This window comes from Capra hircus, chromosome 10 (assembly GCF_001704415.2).
Source record: "Capra hircus breed San Clemente chromosome 10, ASM170441v1, whole genome shotgun sequence".
Lineage (NCBI taxonomy): Eukaryota > Metazoa > Chordata > Mammalia > Artiodactyla > Bovidae > Capra > Capra hircus.
Window position 1 is genome coordinate 35,995,909 of NC_030817.1, and position 21,234 is coordinate 36,017,142.

General features: G+C 43.0%; 1 protein-coding gene across 3 annotated transcripts in view; it reads right to left on the reverse strand.

The window, feature by feature from the left end:
• SAMD4A (sterile alpha motif domain containing 4A) overlaps positions 1-21,234 on the reverse strand; it is a 228,482-nt gene that overhangs the window by 88,251 nt on the left and 118,997 nt on the right. For 2 of the 3 annotated variants that reach the window (XM_018054121.1, XM_018054122.1), the window contains exon 3: positions 1,524-2,042. In XM_018054121.1, coding sequence (XP_017909610.1) covers positions 1,524-2,042 — 519 coding nt within the window. Of the gene's footprint in view, positions 1-1,523; positions 2,043-20,386; positions 20,407-21,234 lie in introns of those variants that run through there. The other variant, XM_018054123.1, reaches the window with a different exon arrangement.

Consider the following 21,234-nt stretch of genomic DNA (forward strand, 5'->3'; position numbering starts at 1 on the left):
CTAACTATCAAGGAATTTTGAAACAATTACTAGATTCTGTCACCAACCCAGGAAACTCGGGCCAAGAAGTTCTGCAGTCTCAGCCTGCATGTGTCTGAATAGTTCAAGCCATCACTTTCCATCACACAGAGGTTAGTGAAACCGTTTCCTGGATTACTAGTCTGTGAACAAAACCTGTCACAGAACCTCTTACACAATAAATTAATGATGTAATAATCACCTAATTCCCCAAATATGCAAGTTATCAATATCTAAATGTGAAAATGGACAAAAGAATTTTAAAACCTCGTGTTGTGGCATTATCAAAGCAGTATCTGAAGTATTTCTTTGATTATTTCACTGAAGTACTGTTTCAATCAATGTAGTGAAAATTCCACACACTTACGTATTGAAGAAAGCCATTTAAAAAGGCCCATTAGCCCCAAGATCCATGTGGAGGCAGAGGCCAAGAAGCTGTCACTGCCAATTCCTCATACTCTCAGATCTTTTCACTGGGGGTTCCTGCCTGTTGACAGGCACACACAGTCTAACTGCGAAAGCTTTTCCCCAAGAAAGTTATCTCGGGCCTGACACCATCTTCAGAGACACATGCAAACTAGCATCAAGGAATTCTCTTCAATGGTGGGCCACTCTCCCACGCACTTTATAGACGTGCCAGTAGCATCTATGTCACTTTGCTCAGCCTAAGTGGGGAGCCACACAGAGCCACCAGACCTAGGCCTGGTCCCATCTGTGGGCAGAGTACTTTGCTTTAGTGTTCAAAGAGCAGAGGGCTGCCCTCTGCTCTCCTCTCTGCCAAAGCCGTTCCTGCCCCACCTCTCCTAAGGGGTTAGACTGAGCCAGAAGGCCACAGCATTCACACCAGGCCGTAGACAGAGCAGCATTCTCAGTTAGCAAACCTGCTCCCCCTGGTCAGGAGGAAAAGTAACCCTGATAACCGGGGATTAAGACAAGGGGATGCAAGGGAGGGAACATTCCAGGGTGAAATTTTTAAAAAAAGAAAGAAAGAAAGAGAAAGAAAGGAAGGGGGAAAAAAAGAAGAAAGAAAGGAAAAGAAAAAAAAAAAAAAGAAGTGGAAAAAGAAAAGAAAATGCACAAAGCCCATGAGGCTGTCTGGTTAAACATGGGTTAGAATCAGGTACAGAGCATCACACAGGAACTCAATGTCTTGGCAAATCCAAAAACCCCAGGTAAAAGGTACTGGGTGAAGGCATTTCTGTTTGTGGAAAGCAGAAGTTTCCTTCTTTCACCACTTAATCTCATATTTAATTTTTTCTTTTTTTTAATCTATTTGTAACCCAAATTTAAACCATCAATCATTTTTACCTGCCCAGGATTTTTCTCTTTCAGGAGTCGAAAGAACAACAAACACGGGGTCCAAAAAGCCCTTTCCCGCAGCCAATTTCAATCAGCCCTTCTCTCCCAGGGTTACGGGGTGCCCAGAGCAGACATTCCCAGCGGGACATGCCACACACAGCAAGTAACCAAACCAGACTGCACTAAAGGGCTTCTGGGGGACTTACTTGTACTTGTGCTGGTTCCAATCGTATTGATTGTGGTGGGGACGGATGAAGATGAGTAGAGGGGCACGTGGCCGTTCTCACACCCCAGACTTTTGTCCTGCCAGTTGGAGGCGTTGATGCAAATCCCAGAATCCCGAGAGTTCTGCCACCCATTAAGCTTGTCATCGGAGTTCTGTCTTTGGTGATAGTAGTGCGTCTGCCCATAATCCACAGAGTCCGAGCGGCCTCGGTTCTGGCCGCCAAAGCTGGTCGACGTACGGTCCTCCAAGTGGTTCAGCCACATGGCCAAAGCACTGCGGTCTTCCAGTGAAGTGGCCGGATGGATCAAAGCGTAGGACAGCAGCTGCCTGCTCTCCTCGATGTGCTGGTTGTGTTCAATGGAGTGTGCCAGGATTTTGGGCAGCAGTTTCATATACTCTACTTTTGCGTCGAGGTTTCCTGGCTTCAGCAAAGGCAGGTGAGTTAACAGGAGGGAAATCACTTTATCCTTGGATTCCTGTTGCCATTGGTTAATGATTCCTGAAAAGGAAAACAGGCAGGGCAAATAAGCAGATACACCACACCATGGCACCAAGCAGCACACTGTATAAAGAGAACTCCTGGGGCCTGCAATCTCAGTCTAGACACCCGGGCTAAATTTTCTCAAAACAGCCTCTGCCTCGAGTGGAGATCTGACCTGAGGTTGTCAAGGGGTACTGACTTCAGTGAAACACTAACACTCTGAGGTGTTTGCTCAGTCTAGCTCTAATGCAGGTCTCCAAAGAGGCTATGACCACTTTGGTACAAATGAATACAATTTACAGCTATTTTATTTCTTAGGAAAGTCTAGGCATACCCTCAGATAGGGGAATAAGGAATAAGAAAATCTCCATGGAAAAATGAGTATAACTAAAGGGTCCGTATTGTAGAGTCCTCAAAGGCAAAGCTGCTTTCCCTTCCCTAGACATCCCTGGAAAGTGGGTGGAGCCCTGGCAAGTGCATTTGTGTGAAGTGGGTAAAACCTCCTAGATGGAGAATCTATCAGGAGAAAAAGATGCCCCTCACCTGGGTGAAGCCTGCACCTTCCTCATGAGAAGCTGACTCAGAAATCGACCGTGATCTCAAAGCTATAATTAACAATGGACCCAAGATGGGTCCAGTGGCATCTCTGATCACACATGCTAAGCAAGCTATTTTTCTTTAAGTAGAGAAGATCTGTTTGGTTATTTTTATTATGGTAAAATATACTTTTTAAATATACTTAATGTTTGCCATTTTAAACATTTTAAGTGTACCATTTTGTGGCATTAAGTACACTTACACTGTGGTACAGCCATCCCCACTATCCCTCTCCAGATCTTTTTTGTCTTTCCAAACTGAAACTCCATATCCACGAACCACTAACTCCTCATTCTCCATACCCACGACCCCTGATGACCATTATTCTACTTTCTGTTTCTATATATTTGACTACTCTACTTATCTCATATAAGTGGAATTATAAATTGGGTTGGCCAAAAAGTTCATTCAGATATTTCTTAAGATCTTCTGGAAAAATCCAAATGAACTTTTTGACCAACTCAACAGTATTTGCCCTTTTATGACAAGAATATTGCACTTAGCATAATCTCTTCAAGGTTCATCCATGAGAGTGCTTTCAAAGGAATTCCTCTTATTCCCGACTACTCAAAACATAAACTTCTTGCCTTTACATACACATGGATTACCCAATGGTAATGTTAGCTAGTAACATGGAGTAATTAAACAGGGGCTTCCCAGGTGGTACCAGTGGTAAGAATCCGCCAGCCAGTGCAGGAGAGGCAAGAGACGTGGGTTAGATTCCTGGGTCAGGAAGATCCCCTGGGGAAGGAAATGGCAAACCACTCCAGGATTCTTGCTTGGAAAGAATCCCATGGACAGAGAAGCCTGGCGGGCTATAGTCCACGGGGTTGCAAAGAGTCGGACACAACTGAACACATACACACACACAAACATGGGTTAACAGTACACTTTGCCTTAACTAGCCTTTAAGAAGTAGTTTGTTCAGCAGACTGATAGCTATCCATGGGACCTGGGATGATAAGAAAGAAAGTTCTCTGCCAGAAAAGTCATTCCTAATACCTAAAGACCTGAACTCTGGCCCACTGATGACTGTATAAGGGCTAGAGATTTCACAAAGTATCTGCAAGTTTGAAAAGGCATTTCTGGAATTTAGCAGAAGGGCTTCATAATTCTAGTGAGGCACAAACACATCAGACCAAGATCAAGAGTCAGTGTTGATCATGAGCTACAAATGCACCAGCTGCATATGATAAGGCCTCTCAAGAGGAAGGGGTATATTCAAAGAACAGTATCAAGGGAGGAAGGCATGGTATGTCATAAAAGAATGTGGGCTTCAGAGTTAGGCACACAAATCCCAGCTCTGCCACTTAATCGGCAATGGAACTTTGGTAAGTTCCTCAACCTATCAGTCAAGAGTGCTACCAACAGCACCTGCCCCTCCTTGTGTTACAGGAATAAATGAGGTAATGTAACAAAAAGACCAGTCAAGTACTTGATGATAGAAATAATTCCTTCTATTTGTCTCTGCCTTAGTCAGGCCCACATTAGAGTCATGTTGGGTGGTTTCCGATACCAAGTTTTAAAAATAATACAGGCCAGAGATGATCCAGGAAAGGCCATTAACCATTATCAGAGTTGATACAAAGCTACAGTAATCAAGACAGCATGGTATTGGCACAAAAACAGACATATGGATCAATGGAACAGAATAGAGATCTCAGAAAGAAACCCACACACCTATGATGAATTAATCTTCAACGAAGGAGGCAAGAATATACAATGGAGAAAAGACAGTCTCTTCAGCAAGTGGTGTTGGGAAAGTTGGACAGCTGCATGTAAATCAATGAAGTTAGAACATGCCCTCTTACCATACACAAAAATAAACTCAAAATGGCTTAAAGACTTAAACATAAGACATGATAACATAAAACTCCTAGAAGAGAATATAGGCTAAACATTCTCTGACATAAATCATCCAGTGTTTTATTAGGTTAGTCCCCCAAGGCAATAGAATAAAAGCAAAAATAAACAAATGGGACCTAATCAAACTTACAAGCTTTTGTACAGCAAAGGAAACCATAAACAAAACAAAGAGACAATCAACAGATTGGGAGAAATATTTGCAAATGATGTGACTGACAAGCGCTTAATTTCCAAAATACACAAGCAGCTCATACAACTCAACAACAAAAAACAAACAACCCAATTAAAAATGGGCAGAAGACCTAAATAGACATTTCTTCAAAGAAGACACACAGCAGAACAACAGGCACATGAAAAGATGCTCAACATCACTAATTATGAGAGAAATGCAAATCAAAACTACAATGAGGTACCACTTCCCCCAGGAGAATTGGCATCAATAAAAAAGTCTACAAATAACAAATGCTGGAGAAGGTGTGGCGAAAAGGGAACCTTCCTATACTATTGGTGGGAATGTAAGTTGGTGCAGCCTCTCTGGAAAAGAGTATGGGGATTTATAAAAAAAACTGAAAATAGAGTTGCCATATGACCGAGCAATCCTACTCCTGGGATATATGTTTGTACAAAACTATAATTTTAAAAAAGTGTACCCCTATGCATAGCAGCACTATTCACCATAGCCAAGACATGGAAACAATCCAAATGTCCATTGAAAGATGTGGTGCATATATACAATGGAATACTACTCAGCCATAAAAAGGAATGAAATAATGCCATCTGCAGCAACGTGGATGGACTTAGAGATTGTGATACTAAGTGAAAGGCAAATACCATATGATATCACTTATACATGGAATCTAAAATATGACACAAAGGAACTTACATACAAAACAGAAACAGACTCAGAGAACAGGCTTCAAGTTACCTAGAGTGAGGAGGAGAAGGGTGGATGGAGAGTCTGAGATTAGCAGATACAACTTTTATATGTAGAATGGATAAACAACAAGATCCTACTGTACAGCATAGGAAACTATATTCAATATCCTGTGATAACCCATATGGAAAAGAATATGAAAAAAGAACGTACATGTAGGTAAAACTGAACCACTTTGTTGTACAGTAGAAACTAACACAGCATTGTAAATCAACTACCCTTCCATAAAATAAAATTAAAAAAATATTTTCAGAGTTGGAAGAGGTAGAAAGTGAAAAGGTGAAAAATAATGGGGTTATTGAGCTTATAACTGAATATGAAGAGATGCTTTACTTTTTTGAAGTAGGGATTTCATAAGGAAATAGACAGTCAACTACTTGAAACAGAAGTCTTCACACTGAAGCATGAGAGAAAAAGATTGGATGTGGAGAGTAAGTGAAGTGCCAGCATGACAAAAGACCCAGAAAAGTCACCAAGGAAAGCTCTACAACTTCCATTTGGGGGCTTGAAGAATAGAGACAGATGATCCAGCTAAGCACAGTCAGATAAAAATATAATGCAAGCCACATGTGTAACTGAAATTTTCTAGTATTAAAAGGGGGCTTTCCTGGTGGCTCAGTGGTAAAGAATCCTCCTGCCAGTGCAGGAGATGCAGGTTTGATCTCTGGGGCAGGAAGGTCCCTTGGAGAAGGAAATGGCAAATCACTCCAGTATCCTTGCCTGGGAAATCCCATGGACAGAGGAGCCTGGCAGGCTATAGTCTGTGGGGGTCACAAAAGAGTCAGACATGACTTAGCAACTAAATAACAATAACAGCATTAAAAGAATAGTAAAAAGAGGAGGTGAAATTAATTTTAATGATATATTTTATTTAACCATTATACAATTATATATATCACTATATTATTATTTTAACTTGCAATCAATATAAAATTATTGATGAAACAGTTTGCATTCTTTTCTTTGTACTAAGTCTTCAAAATCCAGGGTACACTTCATATTACCAAAGACAATTTACAGATTCAGTGCAATCTTTAGCAAAATACCAATGACATCTTCACAGAACTAGAACAAATAATTTTAAAATTTGTATGGGAACACAAAAGACCCTGAATAGACAAAACAATCTTGAGAAAGAATGGAGCCAGAGGAATCACACTGCCTGACTTCAGGGTGGGCAGGCGTGCTAAGTCACATCAGTCATGTTTGACCGTGCAACCTTATGGACTTGTAGCCCAGCTGGCTTCTCTGTCCATGGGAATCTTCAGGCAAGAATACTGAAGTGGGTTGCAATGCCCTTCTCCACCCTAGCTTCAGACTATATTACAAAGATATAGTAATCAAAAAAGTATGGCACCAGCACAAAAATAGACACATAGATCAATGGAATAGGTTAGAGTCCAGAAATAAACCCATGCACACAAGGTCAATTAATTTACAACAAAGGAAGCAATAATATACAATGGAGAAAAGACACTCTCTTTAATAAGAGGTATTGGAAAAACTGGACAGCTACATGTAAAAAAATGAAATCAGAACATTTTTTAACATCATACACAAAAATAAACCCAAAATGGATTAAAAACCAAAAATGTAAGACCAGAAATGATTAAACTCTTTAGAAGAAAACCTAGGGAGAACACTCTTTGACATAAATCACAGCACTATTTTTTCTGGATCCATCCTACAGCAGAGGAAATAAAAAGTGAAAATAGAATACACAAGACCTAATTAAACTTTTGCAGAGCAAAGGAAACCACTGACAAAATGAAAAGACAACCCACTGAATGGGAGAAAATATCTGCAAATGATGTGACCAATAAGAGGTTAATTTCCAACACACACACACACACACACACACACACACACACACACACACAGAGTTCATACATCTCAACATCAAAAGAAATTTAAAAATGGATAGAACTGAATAGACGTTGTCCCATAGAAGAAATACAAATGGTCAACAGGCACATGAAAAGATGCTCAATACCACTAATCATTGGGGAAATGTAAAAAAAAAAAACCCACTATGAGATATTACATCACACCTGTCAGAATGGCTATCATCAAAAAGCCTACAAATAACAAAAGTTGGTGAGGGTGTGGAGAAAAGGGAATCCTTATACACTGTTGGTGGGAATATATACTGGTGCAGTCACTATGGAAAACAGTATGGAGCTTTCTCAAAAAACTAAAAATAGAGCTACTCTATGATCCAGAAATTCTACTCTTGGGTATATATCTGAAAAAAAAAACAAACCCAAAACACTAAGTGGAAAAGATACACGCACAATGTGCACAGAAGCATTATTTACAGTTTTCAAGGTGTGCAAGCGATCTAACTGTTCATCAACAGATGAATGGATAAAGACGTGGTATACATACAATGGAAAACTACTCAGTCATAAAAAAGAATGAACATGGATGGACTTGGAGGGTATTATGCTAAGTGAAATAAGTCAGACAGAGAAAGACAAGTACTGTGTGCTATTACTGTGGAATCTTTAACAGGACAAACTAGTGAATATTAGAAAAAGGAAGCAGATTCAGATATGGAGAACAAACTTGTGGTTACCAATGGGGAGAAGGAAGGGGGAGTACAAGGGTAGGAGATTAAAAGGTGCAAACTATTATGTGTAAAATAAGCTACAAGAATATCTTGTACAACACAGGGAATATAGCCAATGTTTTATTAGTGGAGTGTGAACTTTAAGAATTATGAATCACTCTGTTGTACACCTATAACTTACACAGTATTGTACACCAACTAATTTTTTTTTTTTTAATCCAAAGTGTGCTCTGCCACTGACAGCACATCTCAGGTTGGGTTGGCCACAGCTGAATGCCCAGAGGCCATGTGTGGCTGGTGGCTACCGAACTGGCTAGCACAGGGCTAGAGACATTCAGATGGGGAAGGGGGGTGGGAGGGCACAGATGACCTCAGCAGGTCCCTCCAAGGTTCCTGACTCTATATTTAGCAAATTGCCACCTGACGCAAGACAACCCTTGTGCATTCCAGTATATAGCCTTTCTTTTAAAGTTGCTTTAAGAGATGAAGAAATCACCCATTCTAATTTTCTCATCGATACATTTCCAGCAAACACCCGGCATGTTTTAAATTACAGATATACTTAGGATGAAGATAAAGTCTATTCATTAGGCCCAAGGAACTAAAGAGTCACTGGCAAGCAAAAGGGCCTGAGAAGAAGGTGAGTCTATGCCTGATGCCAACATTGATCACCTGTAGCCAGTGGAAAATGGATGTTTAAAAATGAAATTTGGGAACAAGCTTTAATACGAATCCATGAGGCTAAGGAACTCCCTAGCTTTTTTTTGAGGTCACTTCCCTGTTTGGGTAGTCGACCCTTCCACCAAAGGTCAGCCTAAAAAAATCAGAAACAAAAACAAAATGGAAATAGGACTCAGAGTACAAACTGAACATCTGATCTCCATGTAAGCCCGCTCTGCCAGGGATTAGCCTGGGATCCAGGGGAGGAACAAGCACAGCAAAGAGGAAAAGAAAACCAAAAGCTGCTGCCCCGGTCCCTTCCAGGCCTGAAATGCTTCTTTCCCTACCTTTGGGACAGGGCTGCTTGGATGCTATGGGGCTATGGCGTGGCCAAGAAGACAACTATGACTTTTATTTACTGCCTCTGGGAACACGGAAATACGATGGCCTTCTGATGGCCAGCTGGATCAAACTGTTTCTGCCACTGCTCCAGCTGCCATGCTGACAGCTAACAGTACTCAATGTTTTCTATGTGCTAGGCACTCTTCTAAGCTCTGCGCATGCAATTCCCCATTTAATCCTCAAATAAAGCTTATGAGACAGGTCCTATTACAGTCTTACTTTATGGATGGGGACACAGAGGCAGAGAGAGGTCAAGTAACCTGCCTCAGGTTCCCCAGTTAGTGAGGAGGCAGAATGAGGTATGCAAATTAGCATAAAGATACATATTGACTATCATGCTAGAGGAGCTTGGCTGTAAGCTAAATACATTAATATTTACAATACATAACTAATTATATGCTGCATATATAATTATATACTGCATCTATAATACATATGTAATTATATAACATTAAAATATAATTATATAGCATGTAATTACATATGAATTGTTTATACCTGAATTATATTTACAAATATAATAATGTAGAAATATTAAAAGAATACATGGATCAGCAGAAGAGTTGGGTCAGCTGTGGAAGTATAGAAAAAAAGAAGTTACAGAGGACTGTACTTTTTGTGGTTTTAAAATATGTCCACTATGTCTTTGACAGTCCTCTCCAAAAGGTGGAGCCAATCAACTCCTTCTAGATGCAGGCTGTAGTTAATGAATCACTTCTATCAAATGGAATGTGTTAATAGCGGAAGCAATAGGGTGTGACTTGAAGGACTGGGTTATAAGCAGGATTGCAGCTTTTACCTTGCTCTCTCTTGGGTTACTCATTCTGGGGGGAGCCAGCTGCCATGTTGGGAGGATACTCAAGCAACTCAATAGGGAGGGAGGTCTGATGGTAAGGAACTAAGTTTTGCTGCCAACAGCAGTACCAACTGGGAAACTGAATTCTTGGCCCCAGTGAAGCCTTCAGGTGATTATATACCAGAGAACATCTTGAAGGACCCTGAGTCATATTCCTGATCCAGACAAACTGTGTGTGATAACACATTTATCATTGTATTAATATTAAGATTCTAAGTTTGGGGTAAAGATAACCAATACACCTATCCAAGTGCCCCTCTAGGAAAATTAAAGTCTTAGCCCTTTGGCTTTGAGAAGTTCTGTCCTCTGAATAAAGTCATCCTCATTCTGAGCTGGACTCATTAAGCTCACCAGTTACCACTAAATGCTCCCCTCATCTAGTGTCCCTCATCCTGGTTATCTGCTCACCAAACAACCTCTTGACTATGATAGCACTCCAGGTACCTTCAGGGAGAGGATGAGCTGACCATACAGATGAGGGATTTCTAGATTCTGTGATGATGATGATTTTTCAGGGCAACTTAACAAGTGGTTAAGGAAGATGTATCTTCCTGTGGAGCCCTTCCTGTGCTGATTATATGGACTGTGAGTATATCTTGTCCCTCTGAGTACATGAGGTCCCTCCTCATGGTGTAGAGTCTACTTCCCTGCTTTCTAGGTAGTACTGAATCAACCTCTCAGGGGAGTATTCCCAGGTGCTAACAAGAGAGAGAATCTCCACCTTCAAATAGAAGCCAAGCAGGCATGCAGGGACTTGGGATGGGAATGGCAGGTCCTGCCCAGTTGCCCACTGGCTTTCTTTGTAGCATACACACCACTTTCCAGGGAGAAGGGGCCTTTACTGAGATGTGTATTCAAGGGATTCTCTTTATTGAGAAGACCCAGGGATCCTCAAAATATTCAGTCAATCACTTCCACGATGCACTTTCTATTATTATTCACGCCAATATCACCCTAGTCAGACAGTCTAGAAAACAGAAGTCCAAGAACAAGGTTCATTCTCTTCTCAACTCTCCTCTATTACTTCCTCTAAATATTTCCTCTATTATTCCTCTGGATAAGGAGCAGAGATAAGAGTTTGCTGGATCTCAGGTGGGCAAAAGCTAATGATTTATAATGTATAAACTGGTGACATATGAGTAGTAAAAAAAAAAAAAAAATCCTGAAAGAGGTATGATTAAAGACCATGAGGATTAGGAAACTGTCCCAGTGATTCTTGGAGTGACAAAGAATGTGTTTAAATACCAGGTCTGGTATTATTACTACACAATGGTATGTCAGTGTTTAAGGGCTCCAGTTGTTAGTAAATTACCCTTAAATTGCTATTTTATTATACCCTTGTTTTCAGTTTAATAACATTTACCATAAAAGGGTTTCTCACAAGTGTATTTAGGCAATTTGCTCGTGCGAGAAATGGCTGGAAATTAAATGCACACATTCAAGAACTACGGGTTAAATAAATGTGCTAAAAGGCAGAAATACCAGTGGGTTTTAAATGGTCAAATGCTCCCTGGAAGAATTTGTATTACAAACTCAATCTTAGAATATCATGTAATAAGGGCTTCTAAAGGCAGTACATCTCTGCACAGATCAGGGACAGGACAGCAGGAACACCACACATCACGCATAGGGCACCTAAAAAACCTGGGAGGAAATGGCAAACACCAACACAGCAAATGATGAGATTCCTGTGTCAGCACCTGCATTTGCCTACTGTCTCTCAAGCGATCCTCTTGAGCTAGAGATGGCTAAAGAAACATCCCCATAATGTGGGGGAGCCCAGCAAAATATGTGGATTAGCCCAGCTGTGACGGGGTACCCAGATAACATGGGGTTACTGAGCTCCTAGAACTGCAGACACAAAGGATTGAGAAGATAGAAACCTCCTCCTATTTTTAAGGAGGGTAATTGCTGGCTGGTGGGCCCCAAGGATCCCTGCCTGTTGGTCTTCAGGCCCTTGTGTAGAGAACAGTGGAGGAATTCTGAGATTAGGTCACAAAAAGCATCGCAGCTTCCACCTCACTTTCTTGGTTCACTTGCTCTGGTGGAAGTGATGGTCATACCAACTTATGAAGACACTCAGGCAGCCCCGAGAGAGGTCTGAATGGGGAGGAAGCCAGGCCTCCTGCTAACAGTCAGCACCAACTTGCCAGCAATGTGAGTGAACCACCTTGGAAGTGAATTCTCCAGCTCTAGTCAATATCTGGAATGCAACCTTGCAAGAAATCTTAAGCCAGAACTACCCAGCGAGACAATCCCAAAATTCTGACCCTCAGAACACTGTGAGATAAATGTTGTTTTGTGAAGCCATTAAGTTTGGGGGCAATCTGTCATACAGCGATAGTTAACTAGTACTAGTAGCTTCATGTTACTTGGTAAAAAAGAACCACTCGAGAATGCTTCTGCCCTTTCAGCTTACTGGAAAAGTCAGGGTGGTGGACTCTACAGCCCAGTATAACCACCAGCAATTTCTCTAAGAACAGGACAATGGTTAGGTGCTAGTCATTCATAGGCACCTGACTGTCCACAACGGGCAAGAACCAGGTACTTCTGACCCCAACAGATACCTACAACGACCCCCCTCTGCTCCCAAGCCATCTTGTCATCTCTTCAATGAGGAGTTTCCATCTGAGTCCTTATCTCCCAGGTATGGGCATGGCTGGCCATTCCAGGAGGTCTTCTTTGCTCCTGAGCGATCCAGGTCAAGTTAGGGCTGGAATTCACCTTCGGGCTTCTGACCTCCTTCTGGCAATGACTAGCTCTCCTAGGTCTGAGGCTGTCCCTTCCCTGAGGGCACATAAGACGGGCCAGCTCCCCCAACCACTTGCCTCAGTTCTGACTCTGGCCTGAAGAGTATGCAGACATCTCTCACAGCTAAATCTCCAGCCCAGGTTAAAACGTCTAAAACTGAACTCTTGCTTTCACTCTCACTAGGTCTGCACCTTTGGTCTTCTTATCTATCTCAGCACATGGCTTTTGCATCTTCACAGGAGCTTAGGTGGAAACCCTGGAGTATCCTTGACTACTCTCTTTCACAACTTATACTTTATCTGTTAGCAAATCCTATGTGCTGGGTCTTCAATATATATATCCAGAATCTATTCTTTACCATGCTTCTGCATTCCACCTCCACACCCCGCAAACAGTCTGTTATCAAAACAACAAGCAGGATGATCTTTTTATACAAGAAGATAAGTCATGTCACTTCTCAGATCAAACATTCCAATAGTAGAAGGCAGAGAGTAAAAGCCAGATGTGTGGGTGGTGTTCAGTTGCTAAGTCATGCCTGACTCTTTGTGACCTCACGGACTGTAGCTTGCCAGGCTCCTCTGTCTGTGGGATTTTCCAGGCAAAAATACTGGGGTGGGTTTCCATGCCCTTCTCCAGGGGATCTTCCTGACCCAGGGATCAAGCCTGCATCTCCAGAGTCTTCTGCACTGACAGGCCGACTCTTTACCACTCTGCCACCTGGGAAGCCCTGAAAGCCACAGAGAGGCCTCCTAGCCCCTCCATGATCCAGCTTCACTTCCTTCTACAGCCCCAGTCCATCCTGGCTCCTGTGCTGTTCTGTACATGGCAGACTTTGCCCTAATCCCCAGCCTTTGCACTGGCTGTCTTTCAGCCTGGAATGTTCTTCCCTCAGATCCACACTCACCCTCCCTCAGCTCTGTCTTTGCTCAAATGCTACCTTCTCAGTGAGACTTTATCTGCCCACACTTTTAAAACTGCCCACATCACCCCCTCACTGCACACGTCCTCATCCCCCTGCCCTGCTTTACTGTTCTCCACGACATCTATCACATGACTTGCTGTGTGCCACACTGCCTCCATCTTTCTCTACTAGAACAAAACCTCACAAGAGTAGTGATTTGTCTCCATGTTCCCTTGCATTGTTGCTGCAGCTGCTGCTAAGTCGCTTCAGTCGTGTCCGACCCTGTGCGACCCCATAGACGGCAGCCCACCAGGCTCCCCAGTCCCTGGGATTCTCCAGGCAAGAACACTGGAGTGGGTTGCCATTTCCTTCTCCAATGCATGAAAGTGAAAAGTGAAAGTGAAGTCGCTCAGTCATGTCCTAGCGACCCCATGGACTGCAGCCCACCAGGCTCCTCCATCTATGGGATTTTCCAGGCAAGAGTACTGGAGTGGGGTGCCATTGCCTTCTCCTTTCCTTATTAACCACATTTTTAAATGGCTATATAAAATTGTCCCCAGGCCTTTTGTTTGATAGGGGTTTTATTAGACTTTGGGGTTTCTTACTCAAAATCTGAGGTACTTCCTAGAAATTTCCTTTAAAAAAGACTAATGGACCGAGAGACCTGCAAGCAACAGAAGATGCCAACTGTCACCCCAGCACTGTTCTGCCACCTCTTTCTTGTTTGAGTCTTGAGGAATTCTGATTAGTATTAGCTTTAACGTCAAATAAATTTGGAATATGTAAAAACGGGAAATAAAATGATTAGCTCAGTTTTCAAAACCTTTACTCCATCCCCCATTTCAATATTCTACTTAGGATGGAAAATTTCCTCAAGTGCTAGAAAACAAAAGCGTAATGGGTGCTTTTTCTGCTTGTAACTGACACCAATTAAAGTAATCTTCGTGATAAAGATTTGTTAGGCTGAGACAGCAGAATTAAACGCATTTAATACAACTCTTCGGCAAACATCTGTTGAAGAAAGAGACAAAACCAGTGCCAACAGGGTCGTGTTAAGACTGTTACACGTCCCAGTTCTTTTGGCCATAAGTGATCATGTTAAGATAAAACCTCATAGGAATGGGTCTCCAAAGAGTCATATATTAATGAATTAGAGATGAAGGAAATGTTACTTTACTCTTGACAAATCCAAGGCAAATCCTTGCAAACCACATTCGGCTAGTGTTTTTTTTTTTTTTTTTTTTTCCCCACTCAAAACCCCTCCGAGGATAGGCTATAAATGTTCCAAAAGCAAGAGGTTTTCCCACTCCCTAATCTTCAGTGCCACTCTCGCCCTCCCAGACCACCACTGACAAACCCCACATACCACAAAATGACTCTCCAATCATATTTCAGAATAATATATTAGCAATCCTCACGCTGACCTTACAGAGGAACAAAACAGGCTCCGCACTCCTGCACTTAGAAGGAGGCCTTGCTCTATAAGAAGCAATGGAAACAAGAGCCTGAAAAGAAGCACACTGTGGTCCAGGGAGCCATTTGCAATGAGCTTTGTTACCGAAGAACTCCAGGACCAAAATCCTTGGCAATGTCCAGATAAAATCAATGATGGAGTGTCAGGAGGAATGTAAACAGGCCAAATCACAAAGCGGTAATCTGTGCTTGATCCAGCAGACCCAACTGACAACAGCCGTTTCACACAATATTCAAACCATTCAATCCTAAAGGAAATTAACCCTGAATATCCACTGGAAGAACTGATGCTGAAGCTGAATCTCCAATACTTTGGCCACGTGATGCAAACAGCTGACTCCAAACACTGGGCAAGATTGAGGGCAGGAGGAGAAGGGGGTGACAGAGGATAAAATGGTTGGATGGCATCATCGACTCAGTGGACACAAGTTTGAACAACACTCCAGGAGACAGTGAACGACAGGGAAGCAGGCCAGGGGGCTGCAGAAAGTCAGACACAACTGAGCAAGTGAACAACAACATGAATCTGGCAAGGGCCAGAGTGAACCATCTCTGAGCACACGGAGCCTTACAAATGTCTTGAAGTGAGCCTGGACTACTGACTCACTAGGTCCCACACTTTCTAAAATGATGAGGAAGTTGCTTGACAAAACACTTCCCATTTTGAGAGATGAGAATCCAAAGTGTGAGAGTGAATGTGAGTGCCCTGGGATGTGTGCAAATGTTATCACCAGGGAACAGCACACACATATGCCTAACATACCCATGATGGGAAAGTTGACAGTACGCATCACTCACTTAGGTAGGAAATCTTAGATATACGTACAAGTTATTCAGCAGAGGATAGAATGGACAAATATGTGAAGGTAAGATATTTAAATCCATGGTCACAAATTCACTGTTCATGTAATCAGAAAAGGGGCCTGGTTAACTGCTCAAGGACAGAGTTGGGTGACCAACCCTAGGACACAGCCAACCCCGCCCTGGAGTCCTCATTACCCACAGCCCTGCAGAGGGAGTTAGAGGCACACCGCCCTTTTGGGATCTCTGGAGCTATTAGCCACCTCCAGGAACTTATGCAAAGGCAAGCAGAAAAGGCAGGTTATTTTCACCCCTTACTTGTGCACTGAATGCGTTTTCCGGTTAGTAGGTCTGTTGAGGCAATCAGACAGAATGAGACATTTTAGATTTTTTTGAGGAGAGTTACTTTTTAATTTCTGTGGTCCTCTCGGCCAGGGAGGTCTGAAGGAAAAAAGGTAGGAAGAACAGTGGTAAAGGATGAAATTCTCTAATCAGAAATGAGAATGGCCGAGGCCATTTCCCTCCTTCTGGGCATCTCACTGTGAAATTAAACAGAGTCGAAGGCCAGTGGCTGGACTGGAATCAGGAGGACTGACCAGATGAGGACACTCTGCTTTAGGAGACTTTGTGGGAACGTTGCAAGAGGAGTCAAGAGCTCAATGTCTGTGGACAAGGGCCTCTTGATCCTGCTTCCTGAGTCTCAAAACGTACCGTCTAGAATTCTAAACTAAAGGAAGACACGAAAACAGTGAGTGGACTTAGGCCACACTAGTTCAGAGCAGGGAGTGACAGAAGCCGCCTGTTTGGTTTTAATCTGGCTTTACACCACCACCTTTGGAGGTGGATGTATTTATTAATCCACTGGATATTTATCTTTTGTCCCTGTCCATGTACATGTCCTGGTTCTATGATCCCACTTTTTCAATGGGGTACAGGGTCAGAGAAAAGTTTTGTACCCCATAGAAATATCTGTAATACAAAGAATTTGGAAAAGAGTTAGACTAGAAGAGTAGAGAAATACTTTTAAAATATTTCCACTGATAGAATAGGCAACTCTATAAGGAGCAGAATCCATTTTCTAAAAATAACCCCAGAGAACAGATACATTCATATGTATGGCTGAGTCCCTTAGATGTTCAGCTGAAACTATTACAACATTGTTAACTGGCTATACCCCAGTACAAAATAAAAAGTTTAAAGTTTGAAAAAAAATAATAAAATAACCCCAGAGCCTCCAGGAGACCTCCAGCCAGCATCTAACACATTATTTACCAGAAAAACATGAAGAGTTTAATCAATTATGATTATAGCAATGGAGACTTAACCGTTGGCTGTTTAAATCTTAGGAGATTATTATTTATTAAGTATTCTTTGCTGTAGATATGCCCTGTTTAGGTCCAAACTCGTTCCCTCCTCCCTGCCATCATCCATGACATGGTTTAGGAAGCACCTCCTTCCTTGAATCCTATTGATTTACTCTGGCCCTCACTGCTTCTCACTACCACATTGCCTGGCTCAGTGACATGCAATACTCTTTCTCTTCCATTAGACTGTTTTGAGGCCAGGGCCAGCATCACCTGCTTATATGTCTCCTATTTGCTTGCCGAGGTCACTGCTGATCACACATGCTTGCTAGACCAAACTGGACAAAGACACTCACGCTTTTCTATCAATCACAGCTGATGACGCAGATCTGTTCCTTCTCGGCTTCGCTGGCCTCTGGTTAGCGTGCTAAGGGTCAACAGCAGAGCTCTCTGGACCAGAGCAGAATGGTGATGGGACACCGAGGCCCAGCAGAAGGGAAGGGCTGGCCTTTCTTCATCAGTGGACACCATTTTCATATCAGCCCCCTCTCAAGGGTCTATCCGCTCTGAGAGCTCTTCCTACCCACCCACCTCTACACACACACACACACACACACACACACACACACACACACACACACACACACACACAGAAGTAGAGAAGCTGAGTGGCCTGGAAACTTGGATCCCTGGACACAGGTTATAAGTACCTAACATAGGCTCAGTTGTCTTGGGGCTCCTTTCTGAGGTATTCACTTCCAAGAACTGTAAGAATACCAGGTGCTCTAAGTAACTCGAGGGAAAGGAAAAGAAAGATGATACAGCTGAGTGACTGCAAGCAGATTCCAGCTGTATTGTCTGGGTCTGGATCTCAACCTTCCCTTTAGTTAGCTGTGTGACCTTGGGCAATTCTGTACATGTCAGGGCCTCTTCCGGAAGATGGGATGCGTCATTGGACTGTAGTGCTGTTTGAATTATTTAATCTGTGTAAAGCACGGAGACCACGGTCTGGCCCATCATGAATGCTCGCTAATTGTTAGCAACAGTCCCTTGTTATCTGAAGGATGAGGATGTGGCTCCATGGGACCCTCCCTTACAGGATGGGGAAGGGAAGAAAGGGAGGTTCTCCAAATGTGGGGGGCTGCACACCTGGGAACTTGTTAGAAATGCAAATTCAGGGCCCCTCCCTAAATCTACTGAAATCAGAAACTGTCATTAAAAACCCCTTCAGGTGATTCAGATCCAGGCTTATGTTTTGAGACACACTGGTCAAAAAAGGAAAAATCATGGCCTTCATGATTAAGGCACCTCCAATTTCCTGTGCTTGGGATGATCACAGCGTAAGGCTAGTGTGAAACTGGGTGAGAAAACCAATTTCTTACCAGGAGAAGGGCTGAGAGGGATTGATTCAAAGGGCAGCAGGAACCTATATTTAAGAGGAATTTGTTGGATTAAACAATTAACTAACAAATAAGCCAGCAAAACGCCATAACATTTCTGGGACAGGGCTGATTTCTTAAGTTTTCCATTCATAGTCATCTAGTCAAATAAAAGGAGTGACAGCACCTTCCAAGGCTACACAGGGGAGTCAGGATTTGGCCCAGGTTTTAAGAGTGTTTTCAAAACAAGAAATTAAGACTGACCAGGCCTGGGATGGCTCATGAAGACAAAGAAGGTGAAAATTCCCGTTGTAAAGCATCGTTCCCATAGAGTCACATGCCCACAAACCACCCCCACAGCTAGCTTCCCAGAGTTAGGGGTGGCTCCAAGGAGGAGGGTGCAGAGGGGTCTGCAGGAGATCGGGAGGAGCCTAGACCACAAAACCAGGGCATTACCTCTAAACGGTTGCTCCGGAGAGCCGTTTGGTGAAGAAGTATCAACTCACAGGTCTGACAATGAATCACAGGACAGATGCAGCAACAGGAGCAAAAATCACTTGATTAGAGGACCATAATATTTTGCTGAGTTTGGGGGAGGGCACAGACGCTGTATAGGTTATATGGAGCTGAACACATTACAGTTGAAGCAGATGTTAGGTGAAAAAGCTGTGAGTTGCTGGAATGATCACATAAGGGATTGCTCCATCTCCTCCCTCTACACCTGATCCTCCTCCTTTTCTTCCCTCCTCTGGTGTCCACTGGGCACAGATCAGCATTATTGAGTGTCCAGCTGGGTATTGTGATGTCAGAGGTATTACCCACAGTGGACATGCCTGAAGAGACTAGCTGCCCAGCCATGTCTGGGGACACACGGTCCTCATTTGAGTTCCCATGACACCACGTGACACCACACTTCCTCCCTCTACCCAACCACATCTCACATCTCCTACATCTCCAGAAGTCCTTATCCTCCCCTCCCCAAATCAGTATGGTGCTTCAGGGAAACTGAGGCACAGAGAAACTCATCAAGGTCAGGCAGCCACGCTCTGGTATGGCCATGAACATTGCCAAAGCTTCCTGACCGCCTGTCCACACCAGTCCAGGGAACCCGGCTGCCTTTTATAGAAAGTTTCCACACACCTTCTATTCCTAACCCCGATCACAAGCATCGCCGGTCTGCATGCCTCCGAAGCACCAGCCGACTCTGTGTCAGAGCCTTAGTAACGCACCTCATTTAGGACCGTGAGCACAGCTTGTTTGCACAGGACACTGAATTCCTGATATTCTTCTTGGGCTGCTTTTTGCTTGTTTGTTTTTATTTCAAACACAGCTAACTACTCAGGCCTTTATATATTAAGAAAGCTGACTCGATTCTCCAAGAAAAATCAGCAGCTTACCACACACGATTGTTCTTGGTCATCCCCAAGATGCCAAGAATGTCAAGAGTCTGCAGTTTGGGGTTAGGAAGAATACGTTGTTCCTAACAGACCATAGAGAGGCAAGACCCAACTTTTTTGTTTTCATTTTTCAAGCTAACAGTAACAGAACTGAGACAATGAAAGATAATCTATAAATAAATACACAGATATGTACATGTACACACATACATATATGTATTTTAAAGTGATCAGAGTGTCTTGACCTTGAGATCGAAAATGGGTAGTCTCTGGAAGAAAAGGAAGCAAGATCCTTAGAATAAGATCTGCGTGTGAAGGTGAATAACAGATATATAACCTTCAGCACATGGCTCGCTCCACTACTCACTGAATAGATTCCAGGGCCTAAATTAAGCCTCAGAAAGCACACATATGGGAGGAACTAGCTCATGTATAAAACAACCGATGGGCTAAGACAGGGAGCTCTCACCAGCCAAGAAGGTAACTTGGTTTCTCAACATGACAGAAGTGCATTTCAACCGTGTAGTAAATAAAATGAAACTTCATTGTACACGAGCCCCAGTGTCCCCCCTGTGATCCACCTCTGCCGCTGCCTCATGTGACCGTCCTCCCAATTTAGAGCGTAACCAACTCCCAATGACCTGTAATAACACCATTCCCAAATTAGAGCTCTCAATTTGACTTGGCCTCGGTCCCTCCCTTAAAGCAAAATAAAGCATCCGTTTTCTCTTTTTCACATTCATAATACTCTCCTTTTGGAGTTGCCAACTCAAACCCTGCTCCAGTCAGATTGAGCCCTTCCTCTATTTTTTTTTTTTTTTTTTCTGGTTAGCCAAAGAGCCTGATGGAAAAACACCAAGAGACAAAAACAAAAACAAAATCAGATGAAAATTCCAAGTAAGTGACATTCAGCTGGAAAAGCGATGATTCACATGCAAATAAAAATCTCCCTGAATTCACTGTTATATGACGCAAGTCCCTGGCTTCGACATAAAAAGGGCAGAATGAAATCACCCACAATTAAACTCACCCTGGAATACTGGAATTCTCTGGCTAGGCCTCCCCAATTAATGATAAGAAAACCCCCCACTGTAACGGAATGGAGCTAATTGTGTTGGATCCCAGGGCATCCCCATCTCAGCTGACATTCACTGCTGGACACTCCCTGGTTCAGCTTTCCTCACCTGCCCTCAGCTCTGACCTGGACGAGCAGGGCCTCCAGGGAGATGGGGCTCTGGTCTCTCAGGGGCAGCCCTCCTTTCTGGGAAGACATCAGGGGAATTGTGCTGAGAACCCTGGCCCTCACACCCACACCCA